Raw genomic sequence first — 22217 nt, 5'->3', positions numbered from 1 at the left:
TGCGCATGCGCGCCGCTGCCGCCGCCGCCACCTGATCATTCCCCACGAGCCGCGCGCGGCCCCCAGCCGGGCGGAATGAGGGGGAGCCCGGGAAATCCCGGAGGGCGGAGTCCGCGGAGAGGACGACACCGCGAGAGGAAGATACGGCGCTGGAGGTCCAGACGGAGGGGTCGGGGCGGGAGGGACCCAGACCGCTGGGACAACTGGCTTGTGCCCCTCGGAGTTCTTGACACTAACCACACTAATAACTGAACGTTCTCAGCGCGCAGGGAGTTAATTTACATCTCAGGCACTTGCCCACTGCTGATGCTTTTTCGTCAGTGTTGGTCACCGAACCGTCGTGGAATTATTTACTGATGTGCGTCTTTTTTTTTTTTCCTTCTCCTTCTTTCTTCCTTCCAAATGAAAATTTGAGAAATAAATGATTCCCTATGGTGTCAGAGATCGTGGTGGACACAGGAGTTGCTCCTTTGAATTTGGCACTATCTCCGATTCCAGTGGAGGAGACAGATAAAGGAAATGTTTAAAGCTAGAAGAATTGATGCTTTTGAACTGTGGTGTTAGAGAAGACTCTTGAGTCCCTTGGACTGCCTTAGCCAACAAAGGCCCGTCTAGTCAAAGCTATGGTTTTTCCAGTAGTCATGCATGGATGTGAGAGTTGGACTATAAAGAAAGCTGAGCGCCGAAGAACTGATGCTTTTAAACTGTTGTGTTGGAGAAGACTCTTGAGAGTCCCTTGGACTGCAAAAAGAGATCCAACCAGTCCATCCTAAAGGAAATCAGTCCTGAATATTCATTGGAAGGACTGATGCTGAAGCTGAAATTCCAATACTTTATTGGAATTTGATTCGAAGAACCGACTCATTGGAAAAGACCCAGATGCTGGGAAAGATTGAAGGCAGGAGGAGAAGGGGATGACAGAGGATGAGATGGTTGGATGGCATCACCGACTCAATGGACATGAGTATGAGTAAACTCTGGGAGTTGGTGATGGACAGGGAGGCCTGGCGTGCTGCAGTCGATGGGGTCGCAAAGAGTGGACAGGACTGAGCGGCTGAACTGAACTGAAAGCTGGAGCCACTTTGCTCTATAGCGGTAATTAATACAATGTTATTTCCCAGGTAGCACTAGTGGTAAAGAATCCGCCTGAGGAGTCAGGAGACTCAGGTTTAATCCCTGGGTCGGGGAGATCCCCTGGAGGAGGGCATGCAACCCACTCCAGTATTCTTGCTTGGAGAATCCCATAGTCAAAGGAGCCTGGTGAGCTACAGTCCATAGGGTCATAAAGAGTTAGAGATGACTGAAGTGACTTTGCACACATGCATGTAAATTAACTCAACTTCCATTACAAAAAGAAAAAGTGTTTCAATAAGAAAACTTAGTGAGTGAGTGAGTGAAGTCGCTCAGTCATGTCCGACTCTTTGCGACCCCATGGACTGTAGCCACAAGAAAACGTACATGTGCCACAAATCCAGGAAGCAGGTAATAAAAAGTGGAGTTAAAATGCCTATATAAATAATAAAACCGGAGCCAGACGATGTGTTTTCTGATCCTGGCTCCCCATGCTTAGAAGTTTACAAGACCTGAAACAAGCTGTTTAATCAGTCCCTGCCTCAGCTTCCTTATTTGTTGAATGGGATTAATGACTACTTACCTCCTAAAATTGTTGTAAGGATTAAATGAATTAATGAATGTAGCCTACTTAGAACTGGGAATAGCTAGGATTTGATACAAAAAGGCATTTGTTGTTGTGTTGTGGTCGAGTTGTGTCTGACTCTTCGGCAATGCCTTGGGCTGTAGCCCACCAGGCTCGTCTGTCCATGGGATTCTTTAGGCAAGAATACTGGAGTGGGTTGCCATTTCCTTCTGCAGGGGATCTTCCTGACCCAGGGATCAAACCTAAGTCTCCTGCATTGGCAGGCAGATTCTTTACCATCTGAGCCAAAGGCAGCCTAAGGTGGGGCAGGAAGGCTTCCAGAGGAAGGTGGTTTCCCAATAGACTTAAAAAATTTCTTGAGAGCGAAGATATTCTTTAATCTTTTTATCTCCGGCATCTAGCACAGTTCCTGGCAAATAGTAAGTGCCCCGTAAGTGTTTGCTAGATGAATTACTTTAAATGAAGGATAAGCTAGAGAAAGTCTCTAGAAGAGTGGGTTTTATTGCAGGATGGAGAATTTCCCAGAGTAATTAAGAGACACCTTTATCAACCGCAGTCTCTGAGAAGGCAAGCTCTGGAGACCAGAAATGGCTGTTTTTAATGAAAAAGAGACACAATCCAGCATTTGCTCTCTGTTTTGCATTCTGCTAAATGTTCTGTACACATTTCCTTATATAAATCTTTCATCAAAACTGAAAGATACGTATTTTTCTGCCCAATTTACAGATTAGGAAAATAAAGATTAGCAAGATTTGTAAAAATTACCTGAAGTCCTGGCTAGACAGTGGCAGGATTTGACTTCATAACTGATTGATTTAGTATGGATCCTTGGGAAGATTCTTGAAGGGTGACTAGATTTTCTACAGCCACAGGTGGGGCCAGGGAGTGAGGATGGGTGAGTCAGGGTTGGGGTGGTCAGCACTGCACTTCAGGCTGAAGGCAGAACAAGAGCACAGCTGTGGAGGGTCGGGGCTGTGACACTGCCCTCCAGACACAATACTGTGACTTGGCTTTACTCAGTATATATATGTATAAAAGGACGGATAGGTGATGACCAGTAGAATAGAATGGCTTGAGAAACATAAGATTTGGGGTTCCACCAGAGATTATATTACCTCTGCAGTCCATGGCTACTCCACAGTGTCTGTGATGGACATATCTGCATATGAGAATTGTAAGAAGAGGAGGGTATATAAAACACGGCCAAGGAGAAATGGTGGGACCAAGGACCATTCCACATTAGTTTTCTGTGTCATAGAAACTTAAGCACAGAAAAAGTTCTTGGGGATGATTTAGTGAAAATTTCTCATCTCACAGGGGAGGGAACCAAGACCAGAGAGGCTAAGTGACTTGCCTAAGATAAAAATAATGGTGTCTATGATTAAAAAATGGGCAGAAGAACCGAACAGACGTTTTTCCAAAGAGGAAATGCAGGTGACCAATAGGCACATGAAAAGAGGTTTAACATACTAATCATCATTGACAAAAATCAAAACCACAATAAGATATAACCTCACATCTGTCAGAATGGTTATCATCAAAAGAGAACACAAGTTAGAAATGTTGGTGAGAATGTGGAGAAATGAGAACCCTTGTACAGTGTTGGTGGGAATATAAATTGGTGTGACCACTGTGGGAAGCAATGTGGAAGTTTTTCAAAAAACTAAAAATAGAACCACCATGTGACCCAGCAATTCCACTCCCAGATATAACCAAAAAGAATGAAAACATTGACTCTCAAAGGTACGAGCCTCCCAGTGTTCATAGCAGCACTGTTTACAATTGCCAAGATGTGGAGGCCACCTAAGGGTCCATCAATAGATGAATGGATAAAGAAGATGTAGTGTACACACACACACACACACATACACACACAGAATGGAATATTACTCAGCCATAAAAAGGACGAAGTCTTGCCATTTGCAGTAACATGGATGGCTTTACAGGGTATTAAGCTAAGTTAAATAAATTAGACAAAGGCAAATACTGTATGATGTCAGTCATATGTAGAATCTAAAAAATATGACAAACTAGTGACTAAAAAGAAGCAGCAGATTCACAGATATAGAGAGCAAACTTGTGATTACCGGTGGTGAGAGGGAAGGGAGAAAGGGAAATAAAAGGGTTGCAGTGGGGGGGAAGCGTTATTATGGGATGACATGAAATCATGTGCATGGAATTCTGAAAACTCTAAAGCACTCTAGAATTTTAAGAATCTTTTATTCAATAATAACCATAAAAAAGATGATTTCTGGTCTTCTACTTTCCAGATCAGTACCTTTTTTAGGGAGGTGATGCGGTGTCAGGACAAACATGTAGCAGAAGAGGGTTGTTCTAGAGATGGAAGGATGCTGAAAGGGGAGAGGTGGGATGGAAGGAAGCACAGACAGTCCTGGGCTGGAGTGAGTCCTGCAGCCCTCATCAGACTTGCTGGCAAGCATCTTAACCTGTAGGATACTCAGTTTCTGTATTTGTAAACTGAGGGTAAACCTACCTGCAGTTCTGCTGTATTAGAGATAAAGGACGTCCAGTTCCTGCTGCGTTGACTCCATCTTCAATGGTAGTGCAAACTTCCTAATTTCACAGGGGCTGTCTCTAACCAAGTCTCAAAGCTCCCTACTCCAGAGACTAAAAATGGTTCTCAAGTGACATCAAATGGAACAAAGAGCCGGGCGCTGACTCTTTGTTCTGAGGTTTTGTTCAGGACTTGACAAGCCTTCCTGAGAGCTCCCGAGAAGTTGCTGGCCCACGAAAGCTTTCATTGGTCCAGACGCAGGGATTCAGTCTCTCCACTTAGCAACAGTATTTGCCTCCTGCTTCAGAAAAGGAAACAAAAAAGTAAGCCTGCAGTTAAATACACCCACAAGGGCAAATCCCCATGAAAGCCTGTCAAAAAAGAGCTGTGGGAAAGATGAGCTATAGCTCTACACCTGGATGAACTCCAATGAGGATGCCACAAAGGGGAGGGAGGGTGGGCACGCAGGCTTGTCAGTTCCAGCCCCCCAAGAGTTTCAGCTCTTCCCTCCTCCTAACTCCCGCTGCCCCACCACTGCCCTCTGTTCCAACACTGTCATTGTTCCAGAACTATTTTAACTGCTTCCTAATTCATCCCCCTGTCCTTCCATCTACAAGGCACTCTATACTATCACTGTCAAATTAAACAGCTGCCTTTTAGGGGGTAGCTGTTGACCTCACATGGCAGGAGAAATCTTTCTAAAGTGTGGATCTGATATCATCACTCCTCTGCTTAAAATCAGTGTATGTACTTTGTCTGTATTATGCTCTAGGTTAATATTTTCCTCTGCTGCTGCTGCTGCTAAGTCGCTTCAGTCGTGTCTGACTCTGTGCGACCCCATAGACGGCAGCCCACCAGGCTCCACCATCCCTGGGATTCTCCAGGCAAGAACACTGGAGTGGGTTGCCATTTCCTTCTCCAATGAATGAAAGTGAAAAGTGAAAGGGAAGTCGCTCGGTCCTGTCCGACTCTGTGCGACCCCATGGACTATAGCCTACCAGGCTCTTCCTTCCATGGGATTTTCCAGGCAAGAGTAGTAGGATGGGGTGCCATTGCCTTCTCCGCTTTTCCTCTGGGCACTGGTCATTTGCCTGCCTGGCTGTCTCCAGCATCACACTTTTGGAGGGAGGCCAGGGCTGGGTTGTGGGGACTCAGGGGTCCCCGCCATCTTATCAGAGCCATTCTATGCATCGTTTTCTCTGGTGCAGTCACATTGATCTTCCTTCAATTCCTCGAAAGCCTCCCCTCGCTGCTGAATCTTCTCACATATTGTTTTCTTTGCAAAATCGTTAACCCTTTGATGCTTTCCCTAGCAAGTGTTTCTTCCTTATTTTACACCTTCTTCCCCCCAGAAAGCGTTCCCTGAACCCCTAAATGCTGCTAGCACCCCAGCCTCATCCCCATGTGTTGTCTGACGGGCCCACAATGTGGACTGATGCCCTTAGTAATATTTTACCACCAGCAGGTATATTACATAAATAGCATTTGGAAAAAATGTCATCTTTGCCATGTTGACTTTGAAATGTAAGTACTAAAGCAAAACATGACAACCAAAATATAGAGGTAGTATTTTGTCTTAAATCTTCGAAGCATACCTTACAATGGATTTTCTTTTAATTTGGCGTTATCAGATTATTGATGAGTTTAGCAAATTTTTCCTTCTACCAAATTTTATGACGAATGATACTAGTGTTCTTTGGTAGGTCTTGAGTATTGTAGATGTACATTAGTTTCATTTGGGGGAAAGAATATTCATTTTATTAATTGTGTTATGAATTGTGCTATTGTAAAAGCCATTTGTATTAATTGTGTTGGAAGGAGAAATACAATCAGTAAACTTGAAACTTTTTGTTTTATTAGGTAGTTACACATCATTTTTATAATGAAAAAGATAAATTACAATACCTTCCCCTAAAAGAAAAGAAAGCTGCCAAATATTAGAGAATAACCACATTGGTTTCAGACTTACGATACCAACAGTTCAAGAACATCATTAGACCTTTGAGAAATTTTACTTGATGAAAATTAAGCAGAAAAAACTTAATTTTTTGAAGAGTTTCATTTGTATGACTCAAAATTCAAAAGGCACCAAAGAGTAAACAAGAATGTCCCATCCATGCCTGTCTCTCAGTAGTAAAGTCCTCTCTTTGAGGTTATTGCACTGGTTTTGTATGGATTCTTGCAGAGATATTTTATGCATAAATAGACATCTATATTTCTTCCCTGACTCTTGTTTGAACACTGGTAAATCATACTATTTCTCAATTTTTTTGAACCTACCAAAATATCTTGCAGACTGTTCCCTAACAGCCCAATGAAAGTTTTCCTTACTCTTTTTTTTTTTTTTAATGTCTACAGAGTATTATATGTGTGTATGTGCTATAAACCACCCAAGCCTTTCTCTGAGTCCAAACAGTTGGGTTATTTCCAATACTTTCCAACCATAAACAACACCGAATACAGAACAATGTCCTTCAGCCTTCCTTTCACATAGGTGCGAGTAATCTGAAAGATAAATAGCTAGCAGTGAATGATGAGGCCAGAGGTGATTTTGATAGATAGTTAAATTACCCTGCAAAGAAGCTGAATCAGTTTACCTCCCCTTTAGCAAGAGCTAAGGTGGGAAAATATGACAAATCAATTTTCACTTGGCCTTTAAGAAGCAGCATTGCTTCCTCTGTCTTAATACATTACTTCAACAAAAGCATCATTATTCTTCAGGATAGTAAGAAACTACATCAAGAGACTATCAACTGCTAGAACACTAATGTTTCTTTGCAGATGCTGTCAAAGTTTTTTCCAGTCATTTTGACTAAAAGGCTGACATGTTGGTGAGATATACATATGAATTTGGGAACACATCCCAATAATTCAGGTCTGTTATACATTGGTCTGCTATAGGGGCTTCCCTGGTGGCTCAGATGATAAAGAATCTGCCTTTACAAATCTGCTGTGCAGGAGACCCGGGCTCTATCCCTGGGTCGGGAAGATCCCCTGGAAGAGGGAATGGCTACCCACTCCAGCATTCTTGCCTGGAGAATTCCTTGGTTACACTATTACATTCCTGGAGGATTGAACTCCCAAGAGGAGTTTTTTGGGGGAAAAGAGAATGTGTGTGCTTAGTTGCTCAGTTGTGTCCAACTCCTTGCAACCCCATGGACTATAGCCTGCCAGACTCCTCTGTCAGTGGGGATTCTCCAGGCAAGAATACTGGAGTGGGTAGCCCTGCCCTCCTCCAGGGGATCTTCCCAACCCAGGGACTGAACCCAGGTCTTTTGCATTGCAGGTGGATTCTTTACCATCTGAGCCACCAGGGAAGCCCAGGTTAAATGTGATGGCTATGGTGTTGTTGACATTCTTTGCATTTATTCAGTCTTACATAATTTTGTTCTGTAAATGCCATTTGGGATTATGAAGGGGGTCCTTAAATCTTGTTGCACAATTGGCAGATGGTTTATTTCTATACATTTTCTCAGACAAAGGATCTTCTCCATCAAACTTTTATATAATTTAATCCTTTCTGGTTATGAGGGGCCAGTGTTACATTGCTAGTGTGGCTAGTTGCAGCCAGATTATTAGGGTCCCATGAAAGTTGAACTACTACATTTTATTCCACCTGAATTTTTCTATACAAATTCAATTTAGTTTGTTTGCTGATGTGTTACTGTTAAATGTGTTCAACTCAAAAGTTCACCTCCCATGCACTATTGCTATGATATGAAATATACCGGTTACACCAAATTTGTTCTGCCTTCCCTGTTTCTTTTCCCTTGTTTATCTGATATTTGATACCAGATGATGAGGTGCTGCTGCTGCTAAGTCACTTCAGTCGTGTCCGACTCTGTGTGACCCCACAGACGGCAGCCCACCAGGCTCCCCCATCCCTGGGATTCTCCAGGCAAGAACACTGGAGTGGGTTGCCATTTCCTTCTCCAATGAATGAAAGTGAAAAGTGAAAGTGAAGTCGCTTAGTCGTGTCCGACTCTTCGTGACCCCATGGACTGCAGCCTACCAGGCTCCTCCATCCACGGGATTTTCCAGGCAAGAGTACTGGAGTGGGGTGCCATTGCCTTCTCCCGATGAGGTGCTAGCTGCCCTATTACAAGCAGGGCTACCCTTTGCTGACATGTAGTGCCTTGACATTCCACCAGGTGGAGCACTTTCACCTTAGGGAGCGCAGTGAGTGAGGTCTCTGAATTTGGGGTGGTCTATGTCCGCCTCACATGCGAGCAAAGTAGTGTTCAAAATTCTCCAAGCTAGGCTTCAACAGTATGCGAACCGTGAACTTCAATGTTCAATTTGGATTTAGAAAAGGCTGAAGAACCAGAGATCAAATTGCCAACATCCGTTGGATCATTGAAAAAGCAAGAGAGTTCCAGAAAAACATCTACTTCTGCTTTATTGACTACGTCAAAGCCTCTGACTGTGTGGATCACAACAAACTGTGGAAAATTCTGAAAGAGATGGCAATACCAGACTACCTGACCTGCCTCCTGAGATACCTGTATGCAGGTCAAGAAGCAACAGTTAGAACCACTCATGGAACAACAGACTGGTTCCAAATTGGGAAATGAGTATGTCAAGGCTGTATGTTGTCCCCCTGCTTATTTAACTTATATGCAGAGTATATCATATGAAATGCTGGGCTGGATGAAGCACAAGCTGGAATCAAGATTGCTGGGAGAAGTATCAATAACCTCAGATATGCAGATGACACCACCCTTATGGCAGAAAGCGAAGAAGAACTAAAGAGCCTCCTGATGAAGGTGAAAGAGGAGAGTGAAGAAGCTGGCTTAAAGCTCAACATTCAGAAAACTAAGATCACGGCATAGGGTCCCATCACTTCATGGCAAATAGATGGGGAAACAATGGAAACAGTGACAGACTATTTTCTTGGGGCTCCAAAATCATTGCAGATGGTGACTGTAGCCATGAAATTAAGACACTTGCTCCTTGGAAGAAAAACTATGATCAGTCTAGACAGCATATTAAAAAGCAGAGACATTACTTTGCCAACAAAGGTCAGTCTAGTCAAAGCTATCGTTTTTCCAGTAGTCATGTATGGATGTGAGAGTTGGACTATAAAGAAAGCTGAGCACTGAAGAATTGATGCTTTTGAACTGTGGTGTTAGAGAAGACTCTTGAGAGTCCCTTGGACTGCAAGAAGATTCAACCAGTCAATCCTAAAGGAAATCAGTCCTGAATATTCATTGAAAGGACTAATGCTGAAGCTGAAACTCTGATACTTTGTCCATCTGATGGGAAGAACTGACTCGCTGGAAAAGACCCTGATGCTGGGAAAATTGAAGGCAGGAGGATAAGGGGACGACAGAGGATGAGATGGTTGGATGGCATCACTGACTCGATGGACATGAGTTTGAGCAAGCTGTGGGAGTTGGTGATGGACAGGGAAGCCTGGCGTGCTGCAGTCCATGGGGTGCCAAAGAACTAGACACGACTGGGAGACTGAACAACAACAATAATGTTCCTGGTAAAACAGAGGTGGAGAGTGTGGAATGCAGTTGGAGTCTGAAGTTTCAAATGAGCAAGTGCCACATCTAGGTCTCAGATGCATCATTGGTCCAGGTAAGTTCAGCATCTCTGGTGTGAACCCCCTGTAGAACCAAGTCAAATCCTACTGTTAGGGGCTGAATTGCATCCCCCATTCCTGCCTTCTTCCAAATTCATACACTGAGGTCCTAAACCCCAGTACTTTAGAATGTGTCCTTGTTTTTAGAATGTGACCAGAGAAGGTTTTTACTGAGACGATCAAACTAAAATAAGGTCGCTAAGGTGGGCCCTAAGCCAATATGATTGGTGTCCTTATAAGAAGGACATCTTGGCCACTGACATACCTAGGGGGAAGACAGCCATGGGAGTCAAAGAGAAAGGCCTGGAACAGATCCTTCTCGCACCACCCTCAGAAAGAATCCCACTGACACCTGGATTTTGGGCTTCTAGCCTCCAGAGCTGTAGACCATATATTTCTGTCATTTAAGCCTCTCAGCTTGTAGTATTTTTGTTATGGCAGCTCAAGAAAACCAATATACCCACCCCCCTCACATTTTGGGAGAATTTAAGTGAGCAGAGTTTAAGCATTTAATAGGCTAGAGAAGTATTTGCTCCACAGAAAGTGAGAGCTAACAATGTAAACTGAATTATACTTTACAGATATTTATCAAAAGTGAAGAAAGCCATGCCGAAATCCTCTTCATATGGAAACAAGCGGTAAGCTAACTCTATATTGTTTGACACACACAAATGGGAGCTGCTAAAGGCTCCAGCCAGCTCTTACTCTGTGGCATTTTAACTGCACTGCTGTGATGGAGGTGAAAAGAGGAACCTGTGGTTGGGCAAGAAATTAAGGAGATGGTGTATATATTTCTATGTGTGATGAGATAGTTGAATGGCATCACTGACTTAATGGACATGAGTTTGAGTAAGCTCCAGGAGTTGGTGATGGACAGGGAGGCCTGGCATGCTGCTGTCCATGGGATCGCAGAGTCAGACACGACTGAGCGACTGAACTGAACTGAACTAAGATAAGCAAATATACATATCTATAAAAACCCACGAGAGAATGCATTTGGGTCTGGGTGTAGTTGTGTGAAAATATGTGTATGTTAGAAAGAAAAAGTAGAGAAGAGTTGAATTTGCAAGAAACAGATATGGGAGTAAGGAGAATGTATGTGCTAAGGGGAGAGATGTTTGTGGGGCAAGTGTGTGTCTAAGAGAGAGAAGAGAGAGAGGAAGAAAGAGAAATCTTTAGTGTTGGTGGAAAGAAACATATGCGAGAGACGTATGTATGTGGAGAAGAGCCACGTGCATATTTGAAGCGTGTGCGCTACGTGCGTTTAAGGAAGCAGATACGTTTGTAAGGAAGACATGTGTGCAGCACGCACAGACATATAAAGGGGACATACGTGTGAGTATGTGCATGTGAGAGGGAGAGAAGACTGTGTGTGTGATTCTTTAGGATAATGCTGGTGAAACAAAAAATATGCCCAGAAGCCATGTCTAATTGCCTTCCTGACCCCACGGCCTCCACGAACCCTGCTTACCGAATGGGCTCAGAGATTGACAGTGCCTTTGTAAGTCTGAGGTTCGCCACCACAGTTTTTTTAGTTTGGTCCTGTTTTTGTCAACATTTTAAACTAGGTTGAGTCCCCTCATGTAAGAAAATTTCTTGAAATTACTGTTTTCAAGTTTTAGTTCAAGTTCAGTAAAGACAAAATAAGTAGGTCAGGTTCATTTCAGGAAGAAAAAGCTAATTATTTGTATTTGTGTGCTTGTATTTAAATCAACGAACTAGGAGCAGAGGGATGATTCATCAGGCAGGAAAAAAATACACAACAAAAAATAAAACACATTCATTGAGTGTCGTTTCTTATCTAATTCTTAATTGATAGGAGTCTTTCCATTTCTAGAATTTATTATAGAGTTAGAAAATAGGATTCAGTGGCTTCCTCAAAGTCATTGTATCAATCAGCTGAGGCATGGGACATCTTCCTAAGAATTTTTCCCTAGCAGGAATCTCATATTCGATTCTTCTGGTGAATCCAATATTTTTGTCTTTATTAAAAATGACTTCCTGGGGACTTCCCTGGCAGTCCAGTGGCTGGAAATTTGCCTTCCAGTGCAGGGGGCGTGGGTTTGATCTCTGGTTATGGAGCTGGCCTCCCGCATGTCTCATGGCCACAAAACCAGAAAACAAACAACAGAGACAGTATTGTAACTAATTCAGTGCAGACTTTAAAAATGGTCCACATCCAAGAAAATCTTTAAAACTGACTTCCTTTTTAATGTTGGTTTTCAAGGAAAGGGATGCATTTTTTGAATGACTTTCACATAATGGTGGTTAGGCAGACAAACTATGGCCCATGGGCCAAATCTGTTCTGCTATCTAGCTTTTTTGTGGGGGAGGGTGTCTTTTTTTACGACCCATGAGGTAAGAATGGTCTTCACATTTTTAAAAGATTATACTTTAAATGGTTGTATAAGTACTTACATAATCAAATAGTGTGAATTTTGCCTCCTGGCTGGCCTAAAGCCTAAAGTATTTCCTTTAACCCTTCAATAAAAGGTTTCCTGACCTTGTTCTGTAGAATTTTATTTGCTTGATAAAATTTAAGCTGTCAAAATGCAAGGGAAAAAAAGTAAGTGTAATGATGATTCGTTTAGCAATTGTACTAAGTAATCTACACCATAGAATCATATTAGTTAAGATTAACACAGTTAGTTATTCTACACGTTTTTACTGCAGTGCTTGAAAAACAGTGCATTCCCTAGAAACACAAATGCAGTTGAAAATGTCCATTGCAGTCTTATTTCATTTCTTGCTTGTGTGTGTGTGTGTGTGTGTGTGGTCAGGTGGTATGTGGCATCTTAGTTTCTCAACCAGGGATTGAACCTGTGGTGCCCTGCAGTAGAAGCATGGAGTCTTAACCACTGAACTGCCAGGGAAGTCCCACAACAATCTTATTTTTAATCATGGAAAACTGATCAACTCAAACATCGATCAACAGAAAAATGTCTATACAAGCCAAGCCATTCACGCAATGGAACACTATCCAGCAGTTAAAATGAATAGCCTAGGGTTATATGTATGATGGGCTTCCTAGGTGGTGCAGGGGTCAGGAGTCCACCTGTCAAGTAGAAGGTGTGGGGTTTGATCCCTGCGTGGGGAAAATCCGCTGGAGGAGGGCATGGCAACCCACTCCAGTATTCTTGCCTGGGAAATCCCATGGACAGAAGCACCTGGTGGGCTACAGTGCATAGGGCTGCAAAGAGTTGGACACACCTTAGTGACTGAACAACAACATTTGTATGACGAGATGGCTCTTAAGCATAACATTGAGTGAAACAGCATAAAACAAACTGACTGGGTTACATAAGGAAATGCAGAACATAACACACAGAAAGCTGTAAGACTGGTAAACATGTTCTATTTGGACACGTGTATATGTAGTAGTAACATGAACACATGCATATGTAGCAATGGTGTGAAAACACTGATGAGATGTTTTAAACGGGTGCTGGGGGTGTTAATTCGGGAGAGAACCGGGATCAGGGAGGGCTGTCCAGGGGCTTTAACTGTATTGTGATATTTATTTCTTAGGAGAAAATCTGAATTAAGTACGGCAAGAGGTTAGGGTTAGCTGGTTCTTGGGCACACAGGCAGGGGCTGACAAACTTACTTTCTCTAGTGTGCCTCTGAAATATTTTATAATAAGAAAAGTGATGGTACCGCCAACCAGAGAACAGGAAATCTACAGAGATTAAGGCAGTATTTTTACCCAGAACCTGTTGAATGCTGGCACTGGCTGGGGGCCAGACCCTCATTCCCTCATGTAATGATTCAGCTCAGTGAACTGTGGCTGTCTTCCCCATCCTCAAGGACAGTGTCAGACTGGCCCAAGGCCACGGTGCGAGTCGTGGGGGTGAGTGCCCCTGAGGTTTCAGGGCTGGTCTTTGACTCTACCTCTGTGCCAGGCACGCAGGTTCCTGAAATCACAGGGGCCCCTCTTTTGGCTTAAAAAGATAAATCTGGAGTTTTCCTCCTGTCCTGTGCTCATCCCTCGGGCTACATCAGCACCAGTCTCCCGAGAGAGGTCTGCAAAGATTTCTTGGAGGTTCGTGGGTTCCTTCTTTCCTTTCATTCATTCTACCCGACCCTGGGGCCAGGCAAGGTTCCACCCGCAAGTGCCTGGCATTTCAGAAGCTTTCTCTTCTGCTGGCCTCAGACAGGTTCCCTGGTGAGAGCCTCCCAGGGTCAGGTGGGCCGCTGGCGGTTGGGGACCGTAGTCCCCCATGCCCTGCTTTGAGCCGTTGGCAGGGAGAAAGGCGCGGGGAGCCGGTACCGCGGGCGCCCAGGATGGCGCCTCGGGCCCCCGACCGACGTGGCCCTCCGCCGGGCTCATTCCGGGGGGCCGGGGTCCTTGGTGGGGAGCCTTTGGGAAGCCTGGGCTCCGCTCCTGCAGCCTCCCAGACTTGCCTGGTCGCCTCGCCACTGGGCGCCTGGGTCCCAAGCAACAAAACGATCTGTGTTCTCCCAGGGTTCTCCCAACGTCTGTCCAGGCTCTCGCCCCTACTCAGCCTTCGGGGGCCGGAGAGGCTCCCAGCGTGGCCCCGCGGGACGGTGGGCGGTGTGCTGGGGGCGGAACGGGGAAGCTGCCGGAGGACTCCCCGGGGGAGATCGGAGAAGAAAGCCGGGGGCGCCCCCTAGTCCGCTGCCGGGCCCGGCAGGTGGGAGGTCGCTTCGGCGAGGAGGGCGCAGGGGTAGAGCGAGGGGACCCGGCCTGGGCCGGGGGCGCCGCGTCCTCGGCGGGGCGAGGACCCGGATCGGCGGGCGGGCGCCGGTTCTCGAACCTCCGGCCCTAACCTCCCCTCGCCCGACGCCTCCCCGCTGCATCCCCCACGCCGCCCTCGCCTCTACCCTTGCCCAGCGGGGTCCCGGGGGCGGCCGAGCCCACCGCCGGCCCTCCTCCGCTGTCGGCTGGAAGACCTGGAGAAGCGGACTCCGGGGGCGGCGGGGGGTCAGGGGTCAGTCCCGGGCGCTGGCAGCGGTCCGCAGATCCGGGCTTTGCCGCGCGCCCCCCGGCCGGCCGAGCCCGGGAGCTGGGGAGTGAGCGCGCGGGCGGCTGGGCCGGCCCTCCGACGGCGGCGGGCGCACCGGAGCCGGTCCGCGGCGGCGCGAGGACAAAGGGCCGCGGTAAGAGCTGCCGCGCGCCGTCCCCGGGGCGAGCGGGGGGACCGCTGGCCGCCCAGCGCCCCGGGGAAGAGCCGGCGAGGGTACGGGTGGGTGGACCGGGGCACTTTTCCTGCCCCGATCGCCGGAAGGCTGCGGAAGTGTCGGGGTTCAGCCCCGAGGTCGCGTGGGGATGTGGGTGCGTGCGCGTGTATGAGTGTGTGTGTGTGAGAGAGAGAGAGAGGGGTCGGCCAGGGTTAGAGTTGGATGGACTTGGAGCGCGCGCTGAGCGCGCGGCACAAGGTCCCCGCTCGGTAGGTGAGAGCTGATAAAAATGACACTGATGGTGGTGGTCACTATTTTGAGGATGTGCACGCGTGCATGCATGCGTGTCCACGCCTCTGTGTTTGGAGAAGCTGGGGCCGGAGGTGCCGGCTCTAACTTCCCGGCACTTGGGACGCGGCAGAAAATGGGGCTTCTTTCCAAAACCGCCCTGGGACCTTCCTGGAGGGGCTCCGACCCTTGGAAAGGCTGGTTCCGAAGAGGCGAGAGCTTAGTCGCTGGATTCCAGTTTGGGGTCTTGGGAACAAAGGCTGCTTCCCTGAAGTCCAAGAAGGGGTGTGTGTGTGTGTGTGTGTGTGTGTGTGTGTGTGTGTGGCAGCCAAGGCGCCAGGCGGGGTGGAGGCGATGGTCATTCATGGAGAAGGATGTTGGGCCATTTTGCTGTCAAAGCCTCTTTGATCCCTGGTCTTGAAGACCAGCAAAAAAGAGGGACTACTTAATTTGGGTACTGAAGCTTTGTTTAATAAACTTTGCTTATAAGGGTAAGTGTTACTCAGGACTTGGAAGATTTCTTTAGTATCTCTTTTAAACCATGTGCAAATTTGATTTGTTAAAAACTTTTATTCCTAGTGAGAGCATTTTAACACTGCTGTGTTAGATCTGGGGGAAGGGTAGAGGTCTGGGAGGGTTCTGACCTTCATCTGACATAAACCAGTTGTTTTAATGTCACCTGGTTTGCAGCATTTTGTAGGAAAACGTTATTGGAAGTTTTAAAGGCCAATTAGACTCCTACCCCTGACTTAGAATGTCTTAAATCTCTGGGCAGATTTGAAGAATTCCTTATATCCAATCTGTTGCTTCTAGAGCACTGTTTTGGGTTTGCTCAGAAAAGTTTGTTTCTAGAAAATGAAAACCAAATTAAAAATGTGAGACAATTAAATGAAACACAGGTGAGGAGCTGTTTCTAGGAGACTTTTCATACTGAAATCTGGTTGATTTAAAGTTTGCATTTGCGGTCTGTGACATTTTCCATCACCCACAGCAGTGGATGAGGTGGGCTGCTGTTCATTCTGGAACAAGTTTTTTGTTGTTGTTGTTGATGTTTTTAAAGGAAGTGTAGTTGATTTACAATATTATGTAAGTTTCAGGTGTACAATATAGTGATTCATAATTTTAAAGGTTATACTCCATTTATAGTCATTATAAAGTATCGCACAATATATCCTTGTGGCTTTTTTTATACCTAAGAGTTTGTACCTCTTCATCCCCTTCACTTCACCCGTCCCTCATCACTCTCCCCACTGGTAACCACTGGTTTGTTCTCAGTGTCTGTGAAGCTGCCTCTTGTTTGTTATATTCACTAGTTTGTTGTAGTTTTTACAGTTCATGTATAAGTGATGTTATACAGTATCTGTCTTTGACTTATTTCAGTAGCGTAATACCCTCCAGGTCCTTCTGTGTCACGCCAATGGCAATATTTCATTCTTTTTATGGCTGAGTAATACTCTACATCTTCTGTATCTGTTCGTCTATTGACAGACACTTAGGTTGCTTCCATGTCTTGGCTGTTGTAAATAATGCTGCTATGAATATTGGGTACTTGTAGCTTTTAGAATTAGTGTTTTTTTTTTTTTGGAAGAAGTATTCTTTAAAGGGTAAGAAGTAAGTTCAGGTTGAAATTGAAATTCCATTTTAGCCTTTTTTGTTATTGCTTAACAAATGGCTTATCTGTGATTTAAGTTGTTTTTAGCTAATGAAAAGAGCCACTTGCACCAATGCCTCTAATCTTTTACTGGGTGGGTAATTTGAAGCTACACTTTAATATCTGTATTTTTGCCTTGTCATTTTTGATAGGAGAGTTTATATCTAGAGTCTATCTAAAGATTTCCATGCTTAGTATGAAGTTGATGACTTGTTCATTTAGTAAGCGATTGGCTGAACTGTTATGGTGTTACAGATACTCAGTGTGCTACTACCATTTTAATTGACATTAGAAACCCCATTTTAAGAAAATTGTGTCTAGTTTGTGGATTCAAAATTTGAATTAGTTGGCAATTCCAGAATGTTCAGAGGCAATCTCAAAGTAGAGCTAATTAGTGATGAAAATATTCAGAATGAAAAGATGACAGACTATAGTTTAAAGAGAGAGGCAGGCTCCCCGAACCCTGCTCCATGCCCAAGCATAGTCCTCAACGATTGAATGGGACCAGGATATTTAAACAAAGAATGTGGTATGGATGCTTCATGTTTTAAGTGGAGAAAGGGAGCTTGCTTTTAGTAACCCACATTTTCCTGTCCAGCATGCTTCACTGGTTCTGTTCTGTTTCCCCTAGGAAGCCTCTAGGGCTTTTGTGGGGGTAACTGACTATTAGGGTTGGCTGAGGGTAATGCATAGAACCCTGGCCTGGCCATTCCAAAGAGTCCATGGACTTTGAAACCCTTCAAAAGATTCCGGTTAATCTTTGCAGTTTGTACACTGCTTAATGGGCACACTTATCTTTTAGGTTTAGTTTCTGAGTATACAGCTAAATTATAGTACTTTAGCTAATTACCCTTAAAAAAAAAGTACAATGAGGAAGACTATTGTAGAAGTTATATTTGTGATATAAAATTGAAAAACCTGCAGAAGAGTTAAAAAAAAGAAAAAAGTTGGAAATCTACGATCCAGATATAATTACTGCTAATTCTTTTGTGTGTTTTTTCTAGTCTTAAAATTAAGTTCTGTATGCTTCTGAACATTGGCCAAGATTATGTATATATATTTATCCACATAAGAGAATACAAAATTGTAATTTAAAATAACATCAATGAAATAATAAGTGTAATCCGTGCCATTTTGTCATTATTATGAATATGGCTTCCCTGGTGGCTCAGTTGGTAAAGTGTCTGTCTGCAATGCGGGAGACCTGGGTTCAGTCCCTGGATCAGGAAGATCCCCTGGAGGAGGAAATGGCTACCCACTCCAATATTCTTGCCTGGAGAATGCCATGGACAGAGGAACCTGGTGGCTATAGTCCATGGGGGTCACAAAGAGTTGGACACGATTGAGTGACTAACACTTTTGCTTTTCATTATGAATATACTTATTATTTCATTGATATTGTCATTTTAAATTATAATTTTGTATTCTTTTGTGTGGATAAATTATATATTATCTAGCAGACTCTTGGGCTTTTCCTTTTATGTGTGTTTTTGATGTTCTTTCCATCTTGATAAAACATAATTGACTGATGGTAATATATATTTCTGAAACTTGACTGCCTGTGTGTGTGTGTGTGTGTGCGCACACACGCGTGCTCTGTGCACATGCTCTGTTGGATCCTTAGAAAATGGGAAAAAAGTTTAACTTCAAGGATATATAGTGGGAAAGGATGCAGTTTTGCCTTAGTCTTCTCACTCTCTTACTCCCTCTTAATTATCTTTTATGCCATTTATTTGTCTCTGTAACACAATAATTTTCTTTATCCCACCAAATTATGGACTTGAGGATAGCAATTTGTGTCTTCATTTTGTTTGACTCCCTCTAGTGGTCAGCCAAGGCCTGGCATGTCACAAATGTTCAAAATAGCCTTTGCGGGGAGTATATTTCAGGGCCTTTGTGGGAACCGAAGTCCTCTTAAAGATGTGCAATGACAAATCTTGATCCAACTGACTCCTGTTACCTTTTTATTGTGGAAAAACTTCAAATGTCTATGAAAGTAGAAAGGTTGTCTAATGAACTTCTGTGTGATCTCACCCAGTTCTACAATTGTGAACACTTTGTCAATTTTGTTTTTTCTGTCTCCTCCCTCCCCACACTGCAACCCTCCTGAATTACCTTGAAGTAAATCCAAGACATTACAGCATTTCATACCCCAGTTCTCCAATTGTAGTTGCTGGACCAGCAGCTTTGGCATCACCAGAGAATGTGTATAAAATGCAGATTCTCAGGCTCCACACTCAGTGCTACTCAGAAGCTCTGGGAGGGGGGAGATTGGCCAGAAATCTGAGGTTTAGCAAGCCTTCCAGATGATTCTGATGAACAGCCATGCTTGAGAACCACGGATCTATGAAGGTAGCCAAGAGATCTGTTATATAAGCTCTAAAAACCAGAAACAAATACTGCCCCCCCCATGCACACACAGAAGCAAAAACCTGCTGGAAATTGTGCATTTACCCATCACTGAGTTTGATAACTCAGTCCTATGTCAGTTTCTCCCCGTTGTGCAGAGTGATCTTAACTGTGGGATGACTGTGAGATCTTTTGTTGATCAGGAACTCTGATTGATAGTTACAGTTCTTGACTCAAAAAGATTTGGAAAGGAAATTATCAGATAAAATTTTCTGAACTGAGGTATATGTAGGCAATTTTCATTTCAAAAAATAAGAAAAGGTTGAAAACCACTTCGTGGGACACACCAGATTTGCAATTCCATATTCCTTTGTTTGATGTCTTATCTCCCCTGTGGCACATGGCAGTTGCTGTGAAGGATCAAGTCTGCCTTGCTCACCATCCTGCTCCAGCACCCAGCACCCAGCACCCAGCACCCAGCACAATGGCTGGCCCACGGTATGTGCTCAGTAAATATTTGAGGAATGAATGAGCTTTGTTCTTTAGGGAACTTGCAGAGCTTTGCACAGAGCCAAGCCTAATACTGGTAGAAACAATTGGAGAACTATTAAGGGTTCTATTTTGAGGTCTTGACTACAGTGTAGGAGGAGAATTTGAGCCACAAGGTCAGTTAGTTTTGAATCTGTCAAATGAAAGTATTTATTATATTCTTAGCAATGTCTTCTGGAGAGATGTATAAAGGGCAACACAAGAGAAGAGTAAAACAAGGAGCTCATGCATAGATGAGTATTTCATTGGTTGGTAACTACGTTGCATTCCAGTGCTTTCAGGCACAAGAATTAGCTGAATAATATTAAATAATAATCGTTATAGCCACTACAATCCTTGGGCATCTACCAGGTAAAAAGTACTTTAAGGAAATTACCTAAATATCTGTTCCTTGATATGAACTAATTGGTACATTTTGAAATTTTGTATTTTAACAAAACAAAAACTCATTGATGTCTTCATTTGTAAAAATTAAAAACAAGGTTAGAAAGTTGTTTCCAAAATTTTTAAATCTGTTGGCATTGGTGGTCTATAAAGGCAACAGGTGTTTCAGCAACAAAATCCCATCAGTTATTTAACACATAGGCTTTCCTCGTGGCTCAGTGGTAAAGAACCCACCTGCCAATGCAGGAAACATGAGTTTGATCCCTGGGTTGGGAAGATCTCCTAGAGAAGGAAATGGCAACCCACTCCAGTATTCTTGCCTGGGAAATCCATGGACAGAGGAGCCTGGTGCGCTACAGTCCATGGGGTCGCAAAAGGGAGTAGGAGATAACTTCGCAAATAAATGACAACAACAGCATTTAATATATAAATATTTATCGAGTTGATATTTTGTGCCAAGTACTGGTCTAAGTGCTGAAGATACAGTAGTGAACAAAAGAGGCGATTCCTGCCCTGATGGAACTTACATTTTAGTTCCAATATTTCCTTCTTGCACTGCCCTGTAGTAGCTTGGGCTGTCATAACAAAATACCATAAACTGAGTGGCTTAAACAGCAGAAATTTATTTCTCACAATGCTGGTGGCTAGAAATTCAAGATCAAAATTCTGCTTGATTTGGTTTCTGGTGAAAGCTTTCTTCCTGGCTTGTAGGTGGTCAACTTCTTGCTGTGTTCTCACATGGTCATTCTTCCCGTCCTCTTCAAGGGTGGAGAGAGAGTCCTCTGCTGTCTTTTCTAATAAGGACACTAACCTTATTGATCAGGGCCCCACCCTTATGACCTCACTTCACCTTAATCACCTCCTTTTAGGCTCTTTCTTCAAATTCAGCCACACTGAGAGGCAGGGCTTTCATATATGAATTTTAGGGGGACATAAGTCTTCAGTCTAGGGCACACTCCCAAGATTGCCCCCTAAGGTGAGCTCAGTTTTGGAGCCTGCAGCTTTAGGGTTGGTTTGCAGTTGCACACAGGGTCTCCCAGCCCTGATTTGGAGTGCTTAGAGGAGGAGTGGGACTCTCAGTCCGTAGCAGGTGGGGCGGGAACACATAGAGGTGACTCTGTTGTTGTCAGTGATTTTTTTTGTGCCTGGCACAGACTGTGTATACCTGTGTGCAGCCCAGGGCAGGGTACTTACCTGTAGATGTTTGTGGGTTGTTGGTAAGTAGTTTTGGACTGGAAACAGCACACAAAAATTGCTAAGTCCTTCAGAAAGCAAGCACTCCTGGATTGGAACTATCTAACGAATTCCCTGCCACACTAAGAAGATTTCCCACTGTTATTCATACATTTCTTAAAGGTACTGGTTTATTTTAATGTTGAAGGCACACATACAGACCATCTTTTACAAAGGGTTCTGATTCATGGCCTCCGCTTCTGGCCTGAGAAACGAGTCTGTGCCTCTGCTTCCCACTTGACATTCTTGTCTTCTGTTAGACTTGAATGTGACTCAGTTTGGGAGTAACATATCAGGAGACCCGTCTGGGCCTTCAATTTACTAGGACTTCTTTGCTCTGTAGAATCTATCATTTCTATGTTTTAGATTGAGAAGCTACTACAAAACTGGTCAGTTGCAAAAGTGGGACCAGATCCTCAAACTCTATCTCCTAGGTGGCGAGGGGCGATCTGTGTGCGTTTCTGTGCATTTCTCTTCACCCACATTCACTCTGAAAGTGATTCTGCAGATGGCCATCCTGTTGCATTTCTTTTGCAGTTTTGACACTGAAAGGTGATCCTGTGTATCCGGGATTAGAAACTAGAAAATGGAAGCCCAAAGAGTGACCCCGGGAATGGATTTGAGTAGCTAATTGTGGCACCTCTCATAAAATTTAAAACTTAAATACCTTTTAGTTACTCAAAGACATTGAGATAACAGAAACAGGGTCCAGCAAGGTTAGTCACCCTCATTCTGTGCTCCACTGAGTTTGGTTGCGTTACCACAGTGGAAGAGTTTCACAGGAGTTTTATGTGGCTCTTCTGGCCGGGTTCTGGGTTGGGCTGGTAGTGCCCATGAGGTGTAGTATTGTCATTCTCAT

The 22217-nt window shown here is 44.2% G+C and overlaps 1 protein-coding gene across 9 annotated transcripts in view; it reads left to right on the top strand.

The window, feature by feature from the left end:
• Positions 1–13458: 13458 nt before the first annotated feature.
• Positions 13459–22217, top strand: part of GREB1 (growth regulating estrogen receptor binding 1) — a 135204-nt gene continuing 126445 nt past the window's right edge. Inside the window, exon 1 of one of the 9 annotated variants that reach the window (XM_061433302.1) lies at positions 13459–13612. In XM_061433302.1, coding sequence (XP_061289286.1) covers positions 13526–13612 — 87 coding nt within the window. In that variant the 5' untranslated portion in view covers positions 13459–13525. The other 8 variants (XM_061433301.1, XM_061433293.1, XM_061433292.1 and 5 more) reach the window with 8 other exon arrangements.

Source organism: Bos javanicus, chromosome 11, assembly GCF_032452875.1.
Source record: "Bos javanicus breed banteng chromosome 11, ARS-OSU_banteng_1.0, whole genome shotgun sequence".
Classification (NCBI taxonomy): Eukaryota; Metazoa; Chordata; class Mammalia; order Artiodactyla; family Bovidae; genus Bos; species Bos javanicus.
This window is presented reverse-complemented; position numbering and strand designations above follow the sequence as displayed.